The 20,562-nt window shown below is 45.6% G+C and overlaps 1 protein-coding gene across 1 annotated transcript; it reads left to right on the forward strand.

Moving 5' to 3' along the window:
- The first annotated feature begins 1,612 nt into the window (after positions 1-1,612).
- LOC135532065 (junctophilin-3-like) lies at positions 1,613-6,297 on the forward strand. The gene is made up of 3 exons (XM_064959710.1): positions 1,613-1,748; positions 4,135-5,411; positions 5,936-6,297. The coding sequence occupies exons 1-3, from the start codon at positions 1,613-1,615 to the stop codon at positions 6,014-6,016; spliced, it is 1,494 nt and encodes a 497-aa protein (XP_064815782.1). The 3' UTR covers positions 6,017-6,297.
- The last annotated feature ends 14,265 nt before the right edge of the window (positions 6,298-20,562 follow it).

Genomic DNA, 20,562 nt, shown 5'->3' on the forward strand with positions numbered 1-20,562 from the left:
TAAACAACAGTCCTTAAGGCAACACACAACACAAAACCCAGGCCAGACAGATACAGGGTGTAAACAACAGTCCTTAAGGCAACACACAACCCAGGCCAGACAGATACAGGGTGTAAACAACAGTCCTTAAGGCAACACAAACCCCAGGCCAGACAGATACAGGGTGTAAACAACAGTCCTTAAGGCAACACACAACCCAGGCCAGACAGATACAGGGTGTAAACAACAGTCCTTAAGGCAACACACAACCCAGGCCAGACAGATACAGGGTGTAAACAACAGTCCTTAAGGCAACACACAACCCAGGCCAGACAGATACAGGGTGTAAACAACAGTCCTTAAGGCAACACAAACCCCAGGCCAGACAGATACAGGGTGTAAACAACAGTCCTTAAGGCAACACACAACACACAACCCAGGCCAGACAGATACAGGGTGTAAACAACAGTCCTTAAGGCAACACACAACACACAACCCAGGCCAGACAGATACAGGGTGTAAACAACAGTCCTTAAGGCAACACACAACCCAAGCCAGACAGATACAGGGTGTAAACAACAGTCCTTAAGGCAACACACAGCACCAAGACAATCTACACACACATTAAAATCTACAACCAGCATCTACATCAAGCATTTTAATATCTCTGTCTCTGTCTCTCTCTTTCTCTGTGTCTTTCTCTCTGTGTCTCTCTCTCTCTCTGTCTCTCTCTGTCTCTCTCTGTCTCTGTCTCACTCTCTTTCTCTGTGGTTTCTCTCTGTGTGTCTCTCTCTGTCTCTCTCTGTCAATCTCTATCAATCTCTGTCTCTGTCTCTCTCTTTCTCTGTGTATCTGTCTCTCTCTTTCTCTGTGTCTCTCTGTGTCTCTCTCTGTCAATCTCTGTCAATCTCTGTCTCTGTCTCTCTCTGTCTCTGTCAATCTCTGTCTCTGTCTCTCTCTCTCTTTCTCTGTGTCTTTCTCTCTGTGTGTCTCTCTCTCTCTGTGTCTTTCTCTCTGTGTCTCTCTCTCTGTGTCTTTCTCTCTCTCTCTCTGTGTGTCTCTCTCTCTCTCTTTCTGTTTCTTTCTCTCTGTCTCTCTCTCTGTCTCTCTCTGTCTCTGTCTCTCTCTGTCTCTCTCTCTCTTTCTCTGTGTCTTTCTCTCTGTCTCTCTCTCTCTCTCTTCTCTGTCTCTCTGTCTCTCTGTCTCTTTCTCTCTCTCTCTCTCTCTTGTCTCTCTCTGTCTCTCTCTCTCTCTCTGTCTCTCTCTCTCTTTCTCTGTGTCTCTCTCTCTGTGTCTCTCTCTGTGTCTCTCTCTGTCTCTTTATCTCTCTCTCTCTTTCTCTCACTCTTGTCTCTCTCTGTCTCTCTCTGTCTCTCTCTCTCTCCCTGTCTCTCTCTCTTTCTCTGTGTCTTTCTCTCTGTGTGTCTCTCTCTCTGTGTCTCTCTCTCTCTCTCTCTGTCTCTCTCTCTCTCTCTCTCTTCTGTGTCTTTCTCTCTGTAAACTACAGCCAGACAGATACTCTCTGTCTCTCTCTCTCTCTCTCTCTCTGTCTCTCTCTCTCTGTCTCTCTCTCTCTCTCTCTCTCTCTCTCTGTCTCTCTCTCTGTCTCTCTCTTGTCTCTCTGTCTCTCAGGATGAGCCACGCAAGGGGAAAGGCGGATGCAGCTGAAGGTGTGGCCCTGAAGGCTTGCGAGGAATGTCGGATGGCCAGGGTCGCTGCCAAGGAACTCTCGCCGTCATTCCATATCCATGGAAACGGTGAATCCAACGGTGAGTCAATCACAGAGAAATTGACTTAGCTCCAGTAACTACTGTACACATGCCCATTCAGGCAGAGAAAATAATTTGAATCATTGTAGAATTTGAAGTAACTTTATTGAAACTTCCTTTATAGACAATCTGGGTTGGATTCAGTCAGTAGTGTACCCAAATTCTAATTCTCCTTATCTTGTCCTAATTACCTGAGTTAACACAGTACAGGGTGTACTGTACTGTGTAATATTACCTGCGTTACTTGAATTAACACAGTAATCTAGCTGTGTAATCCTGATGTACAGTACCAGTTTTACAACACCTACTCATTCTAGGAGTTTTCTTTATTTTTTAAAACTATTTTCTACATTGTAGAATAATAGTCAAGACATCAACACTATGACATAACACATATGGATACATGTAGTAACCAAAAAAAGTGTTAAACAAATGAAAATATATTTTAGATTCTTCAAAGTAGCCACCCTTTGCCTTGATGACAGCTTTGCACACTCTTGGCATTCTCTCAACCAGCTTCACCTGGAATCAACATACTTCCTCCTCCATGCTTCACGGTGGGAACCACACATTCGGAGATCATCCGTTCACCTACTCTGCATCTCACAAAGACACAGTGGTTGGAACCAAAAATCTCAAATTTTGACTCATCAGAACAAAGGACAGATTTCCACCGGTCTGTTGTTCATTGCTCGTGTTTCATGGCCCAACCAAGTCTCTTCTTATTATTGGTGTCCTTTAGTAGTGGTTTCTTTGCAACACTTCGACTATGAAGGCCTGATTCACGCAGTCTCCTCTGAACAGTTGATGTTGAGATGTGTCTGTTACTTGAACTCTGTGAAGCATTTATTTGGGTTGCAATCTGAGGCTGGTAACTCTAATGAACTTATCCTCTGCAGCAGAGGTAACTCTGGGTCTTCCTTTCCTGTGGTGGTCCTCATGAGAGCCAGTTTCATCATAGCGCTTGATGGTTTTTGTGACTGCACTTTCATGTCTTAAAGCAATGATGGACTGTTGTTTCTCTTTGCTTATTTAAGCTGTTCTTGCCATAATATGGACTTGGTCTTTTATCAAATAGGGCAATCTTCTGTATACCACCCCTACCTTGTCACAACACAACTGATTTGCTCAAACGCATTTAAAGGAAAGAAATTCCACAAACTAACTTTTAACAAGGCAAACCGTTTCATTGAAATGCATTCCAGATGACAACCTCATGGTTGAGAGAATGCCAAGAGTGTGCAAAGATGTCGTCAAGGCAAAAGGGTGGCTACTTTGAAGAATCTGAAATCTAAAATGCATTTTGATTTGTTTAACCCTTGTTGGTTACTACATGATTCCATATGTGTTATTTCATAGTTCTGATGTCTTCACTATTATTCTACAATGTAGAAAATATTAAAGAAAGAAAGAAAAACCCTTGAATAAGTAGGTGTGTCCAAACTGTTGACTGTACTGTATGTCTGGTGGATCTCTGCCAAATCCCCTCTTTCATTGTGTTTCGTCTCTTCCCGCCTGTCTGTCTGTCTGCCTGTCTGTCTGCCTGTCTGTCTGCCTGTCTGTCTGCCTGTCTGTCTGTCTGTCTGTCTGTCTGTCTGTCTGCCTGTCTGTCTGTCTGCCTGCCTGCCTGTCTGTCTGCCTGTCTGTCTGCCTGTCTGTCTGTCTGTCTGTCTGTCTGTCTGTCTGTCTGTCTTCCCGCCTGTCTGTCTGTCTGCCTGTCTGTCTGCCTGTCTGCCTGCCTGCCTGCCTGCCTGCCTGTCTGTCTGTCTGTCTGTCTGTCTGTCTGTCTGCCTGCCTGCCTGCCTGCCTGTCTGTCTGTCTGTCTGTCTGTCTGTCTGTCTGCCTGTCTGTCTGTCTGCCTGTCTGCCTGCCTGCCTGCCTGTCTGCCTGTCTGTCTGTCTGTCTGTCTGTCTGCCTGCCTGTCTGTCTGTCTGTCTGTCTGTCTGTCTGTCTGTCTGTCTGCCTGCCTGCCTGTCTGTCTGTCTGTCTGCCTGCCTGCCTGTCTGTCTGCCTGCCTGCCTGTCTGTCTGTCTGTCTGTCTGTGTCTGTCTGTCTGTCTGTCTGTCTGCCTGTCTGTGTCTGTGTCTGTCTGTCTGTCTGTCTGCCTCTGCCTGTCTGCCTGTCTGCCTGTCTGCCTGCCTGCCTGTCTGTCTGTCTGTCTGTCTGTCTGCCTGCCTGTCTGTCTGTCTGTCTGTCTGTCTGTCTGTCTGTCTGTCTGTCTGTCTGTCTGTCTGTCTGTCTGTCTGTCTGTCTGTCTGTGTCTGTCTGTCTGTCTGTCTGTCTGTCTGTCTGTCTGCCTGTCTGTCTGTCTGTCTGTCTGTCTGCCTGTCTGTCTGCCTGTCTGCCTGTCTGTGTCTGCCTGTCTGCCTGTCTGCCTGTCTGTCAGGTCTGGAGTGCCAGCGGCCCAATAAGCACCAGGACAACAAAGACCACGAGATCATTTCCACGGGAACTGACAGTCCTGAGCTGTGCACCCCGGACACCACGCCTCCCTTGATAACGCCTGACCTCAGCCCAGTCCTGAGCCTCCCCCCCTCGCCCCCCCGCAGCCCGCCGACCTCTAAACAAGGCCACTCTCACCGTCCCAGAAACGCCTGCTTCATGCGGCAGAGCGCTGTGGACGACCAGGGAGGAGGAGCAGAGATACAGGTGCTAGTGGAGGGGCGGGGCATGGATCTCCAGAGGGGAGGAGCTAACAACTGGACAGAGGACATGTATCCAGACCGGGGGGGTCACAGCAGCCAATCCACCCCTCCATCTCTACTGGAGGAGCAGGAGGGACAAGTCAACGGCCACCAGCAGGTCCCGTCCAACCACAAACCGAGGGAGAAGGCCTCGACCAACCACAAGTCCCGGGAGCACACTTCCTCTTCCTATAGGTCGTGGGAGCACTCCTCCTCGTACAACCAGAAGCCCTCAAAGCACACCTCATCCAATCACAAGTCCCGGGAGTACATGCCGTCCAATCACAAAACATGGGATCATTCCTCCTCCTCCACCAATCACAAGGCCTGTGAGAATGCCTCTTCCAATTACAAGCAGCAGGTGCACATTTCATCCAATCACAAAGCCTTGGAGCATAACCTGTCCAATCACAAGACTTCTGAGCATGCTTCTTCCAATCACAAGTCGTGCCAAGATTATACCTGCTCCAATCACATCCCAAAGGACAATGTATCCTCAGCCAATCACAATGACCCCCGAGAGCATGTGTACTCCAACCATCACTCCAAGCAGCAGCACATCTCATCCAATCACAAGCTTAGCAAGCATGCCTTGCCCGACCCCGGGCTCGACAGCCCCGCAGGGGGCTGGACTGCCGAAGGCGCCCTGCAGTGGAGCCCTGCCCACTCGCGCCTCATGGACCGAGAGGAAGAGGAGGACAGGCTGGGAGACTACACAGTAGACATGAGGTTCCAGCCCCTGGACTCCACTACCCAGATGTCCCCTGGCCATTGCCCCAAAAGCAGGCTGCGCCCGCGGGGCCTGCGGCCGGTCAAGGAGGGCTCCATGGACTCTGTACAGATGCTGGACACTCTGAATGTGGGGGCGGAGCAGGAGGAGTGGCCCCTGCACAGGGACCTCACTCTCTCCCCGCCTCTCAAGTCTCAGCCAATCACCTTGGAGCAGGATGGGGAGCACCACACCCTCAAATCAAACTCAGTGAGTGATTTATTGGTATCAGATTGATCTATAAACTGGACCTCAGGTTTTAAATACTGATACTATACTCTTAACTGTAGAATCAGATTGATCTGTAAACTGGACCTCAGGTTTTAAATACTGATACTATACTCTTAACTGTAGAATCAGATTGATCTGTAAACTGGACCTCAGGTTTTAAATACTGATACTATACTCTTAACTGTAGAATGAAGTCTGAGAATTAACACTTTCTCTCTCTTCTCTCTCCTTCCACTCTCTCTCCTCTCTCCTCTCTCTCTCTCCCTCTCTCTCTTCTCTTCTCTCTCTCCTCTCTCTCCTGTCTCTCTCTCCTCCTGTCTCTCTCTCTCTCTCTCTCTCCTTTCTCTCCTCCTGTCTCTTCTCTCTCCTCCTGTCTCTTCTCTCTCCTCTCTCTCCTCCTGTCTCTTCTCTTTCCTCCCGTCTCTCTCTCCCTCCTCTCTCCTCCTGTCTCTTCTCTCTCCTCCCGTCTCTCTCTCCCTCCTCTCTTCTCCTGTCTCTCCCAGGGCTCCAGCTCTGTCCTGGTTGTCATGGTTATTTTACTCAACATTGGAGTAGCCCTCCTCTTCATCCATTTCTTCATTTAACCTTCCTTCTATGATCTACTAAGTCATATTATTATTATAATGACTTATATAAGTTATTATTGATACAGACATGACTCTGCCAAGTGGAGCAGCGTGGGAGGAGCGGAGGAGTGGCGACGGACATCGGTGTTTCTATTGTCGTTAACCTCCTGCTGTCCCCTTCTCCAGCCCTTTGATGTTTATCTCATCTCATGTCACAGACTCAGTTAAGGTATATAATTCAACGGATTTATCCATCTGCCTTGAGTTTCTAAAACACTACACTTTTTTTTTTTAATTTTTTTTTTTTAATGAATTGCCTTTTTTTGTTGTGCTTGCAACCACGTGGAAAGGTATTTTGACATTACGACTGAGTGGAACAGCAGCTTTGAGATGGTGTGATGCGATGTGGTGGCGTAGTCGGCCACAAACACACAGGTTTTGTTCGTAGGGCACCTGCTGTATGGAGGGCAGGATACACAGGGCACAGACTATGTCCACTGGGCCCATCCCTCCAAGACTAGTGTACAGCACCCTCTGTCCTACACTGTATCCCACTTATCAATATGATACAGCACCCTCTGTCCTACACTGTATCCCACTTATCAATATGATACAGCACCCTCTGTCCTACACTGTATCCCACTTAACAATATGATGCAGCACCCTCTGTCCTACACTGTATCCCACTTAACAATATGATGCAGCACCCTCTGTCCTACACTGTATCCCACTTAACAATATGATACAGCACCCTCTGTCCTACACTGTATCCCACTTAACAATATGATACAGCACCCTCTGTCCTACACTGTATCCCACTTAACAATATGATACAGCACCCTCTGTCCTACACTGTATCCCACTTAACAATATGACATGCTAGCCCACCTTAGCCCCTAACCCTATGGCCTCATCCACCAACCGCTGGGGTGCCGCTCAAATGGCACCCTATTCCCTATATAGTGTACTACTTTTGACCAGAGCTCTATGGGGGCTACGGTTAAACATAGAGGGTATAAGGTGCCATTAGGGACGTAGTCCTGGTCTATGCTATCAAACGATGCTGCAAGAGTAGATCCATGTTAAAGGGCTCCGCCATGTTTATTTTCCTGTTCACTATAACACACACACACTCACACACACACACATCTCTCTCTCACATACACACTCTCTCACACACACACTCTCTCTCACATACACACTCTCTCACACACACTCTCTCACACACATACACTCTCTCACACACACACTCTCTCACACACTCTCTCTCACACACACACTCTCTCACACACACACTCTCTCTCACACACACACACACACACACACACACACACACACACACACACACACACACACACACACTCTCTCACTCTCTGACACACACACACTCACTCACTCACTCACTCACTCACACACACACACACACACACACACACACACACACACACACACACACACACACACACACACACACACACACACACACACACACACACACACACACACACACACTCTCTCTCTCTCACATACACACTCTCTCAAATACACACTCTCTCACAAGTACACACACACACTCTATAATGTTTACCATAACACACACACACACACATACTCACACACACCCACAGCCACACACACCCACACACACTCACCCACACCCACACTCACACACACACTCACACCCACACACACAGCCACACCCACACACACAGCCACACACACACACACATCCACACACACTCACCCACACCCACACTCACACACATACACACACCCACACTCTCTCACATGCACACTCACACACACACTCTCTCTCACACACACACACAGATACACTCTCTCACACACACATACTCACTCTCGCACACATACAGTCACACAGTCATACACGCACACACACACACACAGTCATACACGCACACCCACAGCCATTACATGAGGGTGTGAGCAGTTAAAATAGCATCTTTCTATCCCTCTGTCTTTTCCATCTGTTGTTCTTCATTTGTCCACAAACCCTCCTAGAAATCCATCCTTATGATTCACTGATTCACTACGAACCGAGAGTTGGGATCAATGCCGTTTCACATTCAGACGAATCAGGAAACTGACATTTTGAAGATTCGATTCATGAATTGAATAAAACCCACACTTTTTTTCTATGAGTTTTTTTATATATTTTTTTTAAAATTCATGAATCATTCATGAATGATCTCAACCCTATCACTTACGCAACAAAACACACGTAGTGTCCACACTACACACACACACACACACACAGGACTATGGAGGTGGGAGAATTCAGGCTTGCCCCTGTGTACAGCGTTGAGACTGTTACGTTATAACACAGATTCTAAATATATATACATATATATATATGTATGTATCATTATTATTCAAATGTTTGTTACTTTTGAGCATTTTGCCAGACAGAGAGAATGCTGAGTGCCTCGTATTTATTTATTTTATATTAATGTAATGATTCACTTGATGAAACACCCCTCGTGGGAAATGCAGGCTGGGAGGGAGGGGGGCGGGGGTGACCTTCAGAATGGTGAAAGGTTGACCCCGCCTGAAGTGGCATGCACCGTTTAGTCTCTCTCCTTGTCGGCCTTCTTCCAGAACAGTCCACAGGGAGAACTGGGTCTCTTCCAGACTAGTCCAAAGTCCCAAATGGAACCCTCTTCCCTATATAACTAGTGCACTGCTTTGGGAGAACAGGTATGCGTGGGCCCTGGTCCAGAATGGTGCATGGTATATAGTGAATAGGGTGCTATTCTGGAATACAAGCCTTGATGTGTTCTCCTTCAGTGTCACTTCCAGATATGCTGGGGGGCCCCATGAGATGTTTTTCAGCATGTTTGTTTAGCCTGCTCAATCTGGTGTCAGTCAGTTTGTGAGTCTCTCTCTCTCTCTCCGGCTCTCCTAGTGTTTTTATCCAGCTACAGGTGGCTGTCGCTGAGGCAGAAACCATCATCGGTGTCAAAAAAAAAAAAAAAAAACGCTAGCTTTAAAAAAAATAAAACTCTTGTGGATTTTCAAAATGTCGATCCAGAGTTTTTTATGAATGGGCTTAAAAAAAAAAATCTGTTCTGCCTTTTTATACTCAGCACCCGGTGACATCATGTTGTGACATCATGTTGTGACATCATTGCATGCCCAAGCATGCTCTTTTCTTACGCTTTTTGGTTTATGACATGTGGAGAAAAAGAATGAAAATGTTTGAAATGACTGTGTGTCGGTGTTGGTTACTGCTGCTCTCCTCCGTATAGCCTCAGACACACACACACACACACACACACACACACAACAATGTATAGTGGACTGGATTGCAGATGTTAAAATCCTTTTCCTAGTGTCTGAATGTATAGTAACTACACTGACTTGTCTTTCTGCAGTATGTTTCTGTCAATACATCCAGAGGGTAAAAAAGTCAGCCAGCACTCAACAAAACAACCTTCAAAAAACCCCAGTCACTCTTCACTCCTGTCATCATTGGCTGTTTCAAAAACTTTATTTATAAAACCTAAATTCACATTCAAAGTGCAGCACAGGAAGGACACTTAGAACAATGTCTTGGGTATTTCATATAAAAATAAGTTTGAAAACATTCAGAGCAAACAGAGTATTTAAATGTAAAAAAAAAATAAAAAAACAATAACAAGACAAGGCACAGGAAGTGTCAAGAAAGCTTCAGGAATATCTCTGTCGGTAGAATACAGAGAGTAACAACCCGATGATAACATTAGATAACTAGTTCAATAGGTCATCTCGTCCTCCAGCCGGCGCTCTCTCTCTGTAGGAATGGAGCCTGGGGACTCTAGAGCTCTGACTTCTCATTCTGAATTCCAGTGACTATTTTACCTTCTGAGATGTGCACTTCCTAAAGAACAAACTTCTTCAGGACCAAATATCATGCCTTCATACAACCAGTTATGTAATGGAAAGGGAAGGGGGATACCTAGTCAGTTGTCCAACTGAATGTATTCAACTGAAATGTGTCTTCCTCATTTAACTCCTCTGAATCAGAGAGGGGCGGGGGACCGCCTTAATCCACATCCACGTCTTCGGCGCCCGGGTTGGGGTCAATTCCATTTCAATTCAGGAAGTACAATGAAATTAATATTCTCTTCAATGCATTTCAATGAGGAAAATGGTTTACTTTCTGAATGGAATTGAAATTGAGCCCAACCCTGCTTAGTACACTCTCTAGAACTTCCCAGTTTAACATTTAAAGACACTCTCAAAATAAGAAAAACACAGTCTACATAAGTGCTATTTAAATAATGGAAGAAATATAAACAAAAGACCAAAATACTGAAAAGACAGTTTGAAAATGCAGAGAACAGACAGCAAGGTGGGTTCTGTGTAAACAACCAAATTGTTAGGCCTCTACTTACTAGTTGGTCCCCCCCTATATACCCCACTGGTTAGGGGTCAAATGTTAGGGATCAGAGGTCATATAGTATTCAGAGTGATCAGCCTGAGATGAACACACATTGACGGTCCAGCACTGCTTCAGTGGTGATACAGCGGCTTGGTTTGCAGTGGAGAAAAGGATGAGTTCATGAGTCCTGAGGAACCACGTTCAGCAGCTTCTGACAGAACAGGGTCAACAAGCCTGCAAGAAACCCATCTCTACTAGGACACCCTTTCATCAGTAGTAGTAGTAGTAGTAGTAGTAGTAGTAGTAGTAGTAGTATTATTAGTAGTAGTAGTAGCACTAGTAGTAGTAGCACTAGTAGTAGTAGCACTAGTAGTAGTAGTAGTACTAGTAGTAGCAGTAGCACTAGTAGTAGCACTAGTAGTAGCAGTAGCACTAGTAGTAGTAGCACTAGTAGTAGTAGCACTAGTAGTAGCACTAGTAGTAGCACTAGTAGTAGCACTAGTAGTAGTAGTAGCAGTACTCGTAGCAATAGTAGTAGTAGCACTAGTAGTAGTAGTAGTACTAGTAGCAGTAGTAGCACTAGTAGCACTAGTAGTAGTAGTAGCACTAGTAGTAGTAGTAGCAGTACAAGTAGTACTAGTACTAGTAGCAGTACAAGTAGTAGTAGTAGTAGTACTAGTAGTAGTATCAGTACTAGCAGTAGCAGTACTAGTAGTAGCAGTACTAGTAGTAGTATCAGTACTAGTAGTAGCAGTACTAGTAGTAGTATCAGTACTAACAGTAGCAGTAGTAGCAGTAGCAGTAGTAGCAGTACCAGCAGCAGCGGTATTAGTAGTAGTGTATTTAATTCATCTAGATGTCATCTTGATGTGCACTGTACATTAACCTTGTGAGTAGAAGTGATAGTTTAGTATATTGATGTGCACTGTACATTAACCTTGTTAGTAGAAGTGATAGTTTAGTATATTGATGTGTACTGTACATTAAACTTGTCAGTAGAAGTGATAGTTTAGTATATTGATGTGTACTCTACATTAACCTTGTCAGTAGAAGTGATAGTTTAGTATATTGATGTGCACTGTACATTAACCTTGTCAATAGAAGTGATAGTTTAGTATATTGATGTGCACTGTACATTAACCTTGTCAATAGAAGTGATAGTTTAGTATATTGATGTGTACTCTACATTAACCTTGTCAATAGAAGTGATAGTTTAGTGATTCTCTACAGGAAGTGACAGCAGTGTTAAGTTACTCACTGAAGCCATTGATGATCCACCGAAGCCACACTCCATGGGCGTCTTCCCAAATGACACCACAATGAGGAACACACACGCTACCACTAAACTCACCGGGAGTAGGAGATTCACCTGGAACACACACACTACGTTGTAAGACCCAGAGGAGAAACACACACAGAAACACTCATACAAACGGACACACACACACAGACAGACTTACCTTGATGGGGCGCTCCAGTTCAGGTCTCTTGTGTCGCAGGTACATCATGCCGATGATGGCCATGGCGACGCAGAGCCAGTTAAAAAAGATGTCGCTGGATAATGTGTACAGCACCGTCATTATGCACTGAGAGAGAGAGACAACATACAGCACCGTCATTATGCACTGAGAGAGAGAGACAACATACAGCACCGTCACTATGCACTGAGAGAGAGAGACAACACACAGCACCGTCATTATGCACAGAGAGAGAGACAACACACAGCACCGTCATTATGCACAGAGAGAGAGACAACATACAGCACCGTCACTATGCACTGAGAGAGAGACAACACACAGCACCGTCACTATGCACTGAGAGAGAGACAACACACAGCACCGTCACTATGCACAGAGAGAGAGAACATACAGCACCGTCATGCACAGCAACATACAGCACCGTCACTATGCACTGAGAGAGAGACAACACACAGCACCGTCACTATGCACAGAGAGAGAGACAACATACAGCACCGTCACTATGCACTGAGAGAGAGACAACACACAGCACCGTCACTATGCACTGAGAGAGAGAGACAACATACAGCACCGTCACTATGCACTGAGAGAGAGAGACAACATACAGCACCGTCACTATGCACTGAGAGAGAGAGACAACATACAGCACCGTCACTATGCACTGAGAGAGAGAGACAACACACAGCACCGTCACTATGCACTGAGAGAGAGAGACAACATACAGCACCGTCACTATGCACTGAGAGAGAGAGACAACATACAGCACCGTCACTATGCACTGAGAGAGAGAGACAACATACAGCACCGTCATTATGCACTGAGAGAGAGACAACATACAGCACCGTCACTATGCACTGAGAGAGAGACAACATACAGCACCGTCACTATGCACTGAGAGAGAGAGACAACATACAGCACCGTCACTATGCACTGAGAGAGAGAGACAACACACAGCACCGTCACTATGCACTGAGAGAGAGAGACAACATACAGCACCGTCACTATGCACTGAGAGAGAGAGACAACATACAGCACCGTCACTATGTACTGAGAGAGAGACAACATACAGCACCGTCACTATGCACTGAGAGAGAGAGACAACATACAGCACCGTCACTATGCACTGAGAGAGACAACATACAGCACCGTCACTATGCACTGAGAGAGAGAGACAACATACAGCACCGTCACTATGCACTGAGAGAGAGAGACAACATACAGCACCGTCACTATGCACTGAGAGAGAGAGACAACACACAGCACCGTCACTATGCACTGAGAGAGACAACATACAGCACCGTCACTATGCACTGAGAGAGAGACAACATACAGCACCGTCACTATGCACTGAGAGAGAGAGACAACATACAGCACCGTCACTATGCACTGAGAGAGAGAGACAACATACAGCACCGTCACTATGCACTGAGAGAGAGAGACAACATACAGCACCGTCACTATGTACTGAGAGAGAGACAACATACAGCACCGTCACTATGCACTGAGAGAGAGAGACAACATACAGCACCGTCACTATGCACTGAGAGAGAGAGACAACATACAGCACCGTCACTATGCACTGAGAGAGAGACAACATACAGCACCGTCACTATGCACTGAGAGAGAGAGACAACATACAGCACCGTCACTATGCACTGAGAGAGAGAGACAACACACAGCACCGTCACTATGCACTGAGAGAGAGACAACATACAGCACCGTCACTATGCACTGAGAGAGAGAGACAACATACAGCACCGTCACTATGCACTGAGAGAGAGAGACAACATACAGCACCGTCACTATGCACTGAGAGAGAGAGACAACATACAGCACCGTCACTATGCACTGAGAGAGAGAGACAACATACAGCACCGTCACTATGCACTGAGAGAGAGACAACATACAGCACCGTCACTATGTACTGAGAGAGAGAGACAACATACAGCACCGTCACTATGCACTGAGAGAGAGACAACATACAGCACCGTCACTATGCACTGAGAGAGAGAGACAACATACAGCACCGTCACTATGCACTGAGAGAGAGAGACAACATACAGCACCGTCACTATGCACTGAGAGAGAGAGACAACATACAGCACCGTCACTATGCACTGAGAGAGAGAGACAACATACAGCACCGTCACTATGCACTGAGAGAGAGAGACAACATACAGCACCGCCACTATGTACTGAGAGAGAGAGAGACAACACACAGCACCGTCGCTATGCACTGAGAGAGAGAGACAACACACAGCACCGTCGCTATGTACTGAGAGAGAGAGACAACATACAGCACCGTCACTATGCACTGAGAGAGAGAGACAACACACAGCACCGTCACTATGCACTGAGAGAGAGACAACACACAGCACCGTCACTATGCACTGAGAGAGAGAGACAACACACAGCACCGTCACTATGCACTGAGAGAGAGACAACACACAGCACCGTCACTATGCACTGAGAGAGAGAGACAACATACAGCACCGTCACTATGCACTGAGAGAGAGACAACATACAGCACTGTCACTATGTACTTAGTCAAACACTGATACACACAACAGGAGTCAAACACTGATTCACACAACAGGAGTCAAACACTGATTCACACAACAGGAGTCAAACACTGATTCACACAACAGGAGTCAAACACTGATTCACACAACAGGAGTCAAACACTGATTCACACAACAGGAGTCAAACACTGATTCACACAACAGGAGTCAAACAATTGAGAGGTTAAATAAATAAATAAATATTTATACTGAAGGTGTAACTTTGTTGACAATGACAGGAGTCAAACAATGAGGGAAGGTTAAATAAATAAATAGGATAATTATACAAGGACAACAGAATGATAATGACAGAACTCACGGTGAAGATGAGTGAAGGTTGAGAGGTGAAGCAGGATCAGGTGGATCATGGACAACAGAATGATAATGACAGAACTCATGGTGAAGATGAGTGAAGGTTGTGGGGTGAGCAGGATCAGGTGGATCATGGACAACAGAATGGGCAGGTGACCTTCTCGTGACCTGACCAAAAACAACCTGACAAAAGAAAGATGGAGAGAAGTCTATTACAAACAGGTGCCCAGTAACTGCATGTAAGTTGACCTGTGTGTATTGACTTTAGAAGGTTATATTGTGAGGTGTGTGGGCTGCGAGGTGTGTGTGTGTGCATATACAGTGTCTTGCGAAGGTATTCACCCCCCCCCCCCTTGGGATTTTTCCTATTTTGTTGCCTCACAACCTGGAATTAAAATTGATTTTTTTTTGGGGGGGGGGTGTATCATTTGATTTACACTGGGATTTTTGCCCATCATTCAAGACAAAACTGCTCCAGTTCCTTAAAGTAGGATGGGTTCCGCTGGTGTACAGTCATACCACAGATTCTCAATTGGATTGAGGTCTGGGCTTTGACTAGGCCATTCCAATACATTTAAATGTTTCCCCTTAAACCACTCAAGTGTTGCTTTAGCAGTATTCTTAGAGTCATTGTCCTGCTGGAAGGTGAACCTCCGTCCCAGGCTCAAATTTCTAGAAGACTGAAACAGGTTTCCCTCAAGAATTTCCCTGTATTTAGCTCCATCCATCATTCCTTCAATTCTGACCTGTTTCCCAGTCCCTGCCGATGAAAAATGGTATTCTTGGGGTGATGAGAGGTGTTGGGTTTGTGCCAGACATAGAGTTTTCCTTGAAGGTCAAAAAGCTCAATTTTAATCTCATCTGACCAGAGTACCTTCTTCCTTATGTTTGGGGAGTCTCCCACATGCCTTTTGGCGAACACCAAATGTGTTCGCTTATTCTTTCTTGAAGCAATGGCTTTTTTCTGGACACTCTTCCGTAAAGCCCAGCTCTGTGGAGTGTACGACTTAGTGGTCCTACGGACAGATAGTCCAATCTCCACTGTGGCGCTTCACAGCTCCTTCAGGGTTATCTTTGGTCTCTTTGTTGCCTCTCTGATTAATGCCCGCCTTGCCTGGTCCGTGAGTTTTGGTGGGCGGCCCTCTCTTGGCAGGTTTGTTGTGGTGACATATTCATACATTTTTTTAAATAATGGAGTTAATGGTGCTCCGTGGGATGTTCAAAGTTTCAAATCTTTTTTTATAACCCAACCCTGATCTGTACTTCTCCATAACTTTGTCCCTGACCTGTTTGGAGAGCTCCTTGGTCTTCAAAGTGTTGCTTGCATGCGCAGACCAGCTGGCTGGTGTTTTTACGGACATATTCAATCAATCCCTATACCAGTCTGCTGTTCCCACATGCTTCAAGAGGGCCACCATTGTTCCTGTTCCCAAGAAAGCTAAGGTAACTGAGCTAAACGACTACCGCCCCGTAGCACTCACTTCCGTCATCATGAAGTGCTTTGAGAGACTAGTCAAGGACCATATCACCTCCACCCTACCTGACACCCTAGACCAACTCCAATTTGCTTACCGCTCAAATAGGTCCACAGACGATGCAATCTCAACCACACTGCACACTGCCTTAACCCATCTGGACAAGAGGAATACCTATGTGAGAATGCTGTTCATCGACTACAGCTCGGCATTCAACACCATAGTACCCTCCAAGCTCGTCATCAAGCTCGAGACCCTGGGTCTCGACCCCGCCCTGTGCAACTGGGTACTGGACTTCCTGACGGGCCACCCCCAGGTGGTGAGGGTAGGTAACAACATCTCCTCCCCGCTGATCCTCAACACTGGGGCCCCACAAGGGTGCGTTCTGAGCCCTCTCCTGTACTCCCTGTTCACCCACGACTGCGTGGCCACGCACGCCTCCAACTCAATCATCAAGTTTGCGGACGACACAACAGTGGTAGGCTTGATTACCAACAACGACGAGACGGCCTACAGGGAGGAGGTGAGGGCCCTCGGAGTGTGGTGTCAGGAAAATAACCTCACACTCAACGTCAACAAAACTAAGGAGAAGATTGTGGACTTCAGGAAACAGCAGAGGGAACACCCCCCTATCCACATCGATGGAACAGTAGTGGAGAGAGTAGCAAGTTTTAAGTTCCTCGGCATACACATCACAGACAAACTGAATTGGTCCACTCACACAAACAGCATCGTGAAGAAGGCGCAGCAGCGCCTCTTCAACCTCAGGAGGCTGAAGAAATTCGGCTTGTCACCAAAAGCACTCACAAACTTCTACAGATGCACAATCGAGAGCATCTTGGCGGGCTGTATCACCGCCTGGTACGGCAACTGCTCCTCCCTCAACCGTAAGGCTCTCCAGAGGGTAGTGAGGTCTGCACAACGCATCACCGGGGGCAAACTACCTGCCCTCCAGGACACCTACACCACCCGATGTTACAGGAAGGCCATAAAGATCATCAAGGACATCAACCACCCGAGCCACTGCCTGTTCACCCCGCTATTATCCAGAAGGCGAGGTCAGTACAGGTGCATCAAAGCTGGGACCGAGAGACTGAAAAACAGCTTCTATCTCAAGGCCATCAGACTGTTAAACAGCCACCACTAACATTGAGTGGCTGCTGCCAACACACTGACACTGACTCAACTCCAGCCACTTTAATAATGGGAATTGATGGGAAATTATGTAAATATATCACTAGCCACTTTAAACAATGCTACCTTATATAATGTTACTTACCCTACATTATTCATCTCATATGCATACGTATATACTGTACTCTATATCATCGACTGCATCCTTATGTAATACATGTATCACTAGCCACTTTAACTATGCCACTTTGTTTACATACTCATCTCATATGTATATACTGTACTCAATACCATCTACTGTATCTTGCCTATGCTGCTCTGTACCATCACTCATTCATATATCCTTATGTACATATTCTTTATCCCCTTACACTGTGTATAAGACAGTAGTTTAGGAATTGTTAGTTAGATTACTTGTTGGTTATTACTGCATTGTCGGAACTAGAAGCACAAGCATTTCGCTACACTCGCATTAACATCTGCTAACCATGTGTATGTGACAAATAAAATTTGATTTGATTTGATTTGATTTGCTTGGTGGAGCCCCTTGCTTGGTGGTGTTGCAGAATCTGGGGCCTTTCAGAACAGGTGCAGATATACTGAGATCATGTGACACTATGTGACTTCTGAAGGTAATTGGTTAAACTAGATATTATTTAGGAGCTTCACAGCAGAGGGGGAAAACATAAGCACACACCACTTTTCTATTTACATATTTGTTAACATTTTTGTAAAACGTTTTTTTGTTTTTTTTCAATTCACCAATTTTGACTATTTTGTGTAGGTCCATTATATGAAAACCAAATAAAAAATACATTTAAATTACAGGTTGTAATGAAACAAAATAGAAAAAACACCAAGGGGGTGAATACTTTTCCAAGGCACTGTATATGTCTGTGTGTTTGGTTTGTGTGCTAGCGTGTGTGTGTGTGTGTGTGTGTGTGTGTGTGTGTGTGTGTGTGTGTGTGTGTGTGTGTGTGTGTGTGTGTGTGTGTGTGCTGTGTGTCTGTGTGTTTGGTTTGTGTGCTAGCGTGTGTGTGTGTGTGTGTGTCTGTGTGTTTGGTTTGTGTGCTAGCGTGTGTGTGTGTGTGTGTCTGTGTGTTTGGTTTGTGTGCTAGCGTGTGTGTGTGTGCATGTGTGTGTGTGTGTGTTACCTGGAGGAGGTGAAGAGAGCCGAAACCCGTGGCAGAGCAAACCCGTGGTAGAGCAAACCCGTGGTAGAGCAAACCCGTGGTAGAGCAAACCCGCGGTAGAGCAACCCCGCGGTAGAGCAAACCCGCGGTCGAGCAAACCCGCGGTAGAGCAACCCCGCGGTCGAGCAAACCCGCGGTAGAGCAAACCCGTGGCAGAGCAAACCCGTGGCAAAGCAAACCTGTGGCAGAGCAAACCCGTGCAACCCCGTGGTAGAGCAAACCCGTGGCAGAGCAAACCCGCAACCCCGTGGCAGAGCAAACCCGTGGCAAAGCAAACCTGTGGCAGAGCAAACCCGTGCAACCCCGTGGTAGAGCAAACCCGTGGCAGAGCAAACCCGCAACCCCGTGGCAGAGCAAACCCGTGGTAGAGCAACCCGTGGCAGAGCAAACCCGTGGTAGAGCAAACCCGTGGCAGAGCAAACCCGTGATTTCTGGTAGATCATTAAAAGCAATTCAAACGCGGCATGTTTTTTTGACTCATTCGGCTGTTTTTTTTAATCTGATACAATACAATTGGAAATTAACATTGATAGTCTTTTCTTCATGTTAAAAAGACGCTGGTTGGACATTTTGATAAATAGCCCAATGTCAAAACAGAGTTTTAACTGTCCAAAACAATAACGAATATACACAAACAGTTCGTGATATATTGAAAACCTAAACATGTACATACATGTGTAACAATAGTAATCATATTACTTGTATATATATTTTTTTAACAAGCACCTTATAAACCACACACGCACCAAAAACCGTGGCAATAATTCACTGATATCGATTAGGGGAGAATTCAGGATGCGCGCTGTTGAAACTAACAACTAAAAAAAAAACACATGGAAACTGGAAATCTTTTTTCCATGTTTAGAGAACAACCTGCAGAAGACAGACCGTTACATTTTGGGTCGCTAAAACGGAAATAGAAACGCAATACGCACTTATTTGTCAATCACACATATCACGTTGAAATCAAATGGGCGAGAGAGGAGGAAATGAGGTTGCGCGTCCTGTTTAAACGAACACCGCTCAAAAAACGGAATATGGGAATAATGTGTACGTCATTGGTTTTAGAGGACAATTTGTAGAAGACATCTAGCTACATTTTTTTAAGTGTTGCGTTTTGATTAAAGTGTTTGGCCAACGCGGCAAGTGTAACGCATTAAAAATAACAGTTAATAACTTTATCGATATCACCCTGAAATCAATAGAACAGGGGGTAAACGTCTGGGGGTGTATCGCTGTTTAAACTAACACCATTCAGAGGCCAAATGGAAACTTGGAAAACCCTATACATGGTTGGTTGGATGAGAACTTATAGAAGGCTTCAATCGATATTTTGGCATTTCGGATGTTGAGTTGTAACTTCAGGGAGGCTGCCATTATGGGAAAGGGAACAGACCACTTTTTCTGTTAGTTAGTTAATTTAAACAGCATAAGATATCAAGTGACAACGATGGGTTGCGATTTAAGTGATACATTTGAATGTCCGCGACTTTTATAGCGGGACTGCCCCGAATTATCCGTGCCATTTCGTTAAGTCCCGCGCATCCCAAAGTGAACAGGACAAAACAACATATATTGATTGATCTGTTTTAAGTAATATATTTTATGTCATCGTGATGAATATAAACGTTCGTAGCCGAAAGGTCGCTGGATTGAATCCCTGAGCTAACAAGGTTAAAATCTGTCGTTCTGCCCCCTAAACAAGGCAGTTAACCCACTGTTCCCCGGGCGCCGAAGACGTGGATGTCGATTAAGGGTTAAATGCGGAAGAGGTATTAAGTTTAACAACTAACGGTATCCCCCTTTCCCCTTCGCCAGTCTGAGGTAAAAACGGGTGTGTAGTTACACAAAAATGTTATGGGGTGAAAATACAAGGTTTCCTTCAGCACAACAGATCGATACCTGCTTTATTTCAAAGGGAGATTGTATCCATACCTTATGTCACAAGTTACTGGAATACATTGGTCACTAATATCTGTTGGGAAAAAGTCTGGTTATTACCACACAAATACCTGCTTGTTAAGAAG

The sequence above is a fragment of the Oncorhynchus masou genome, unplaced genomic scaffold, assembly GCF_036934945.1.
Source record: "Oncorhynchus masou masou isolate Uvic2021 unplaced genomic scaffold, UVic_Omas_1.1 unplaced_scaffold_1712, whole genome shotgun sequence".
Lineage (NCBI taxonomy): Eukaryota > Metazoa > Chordata > Actinopteri > Salmoniformes > Salmonidae > Oncorhynchus > Oncorhynchus masou.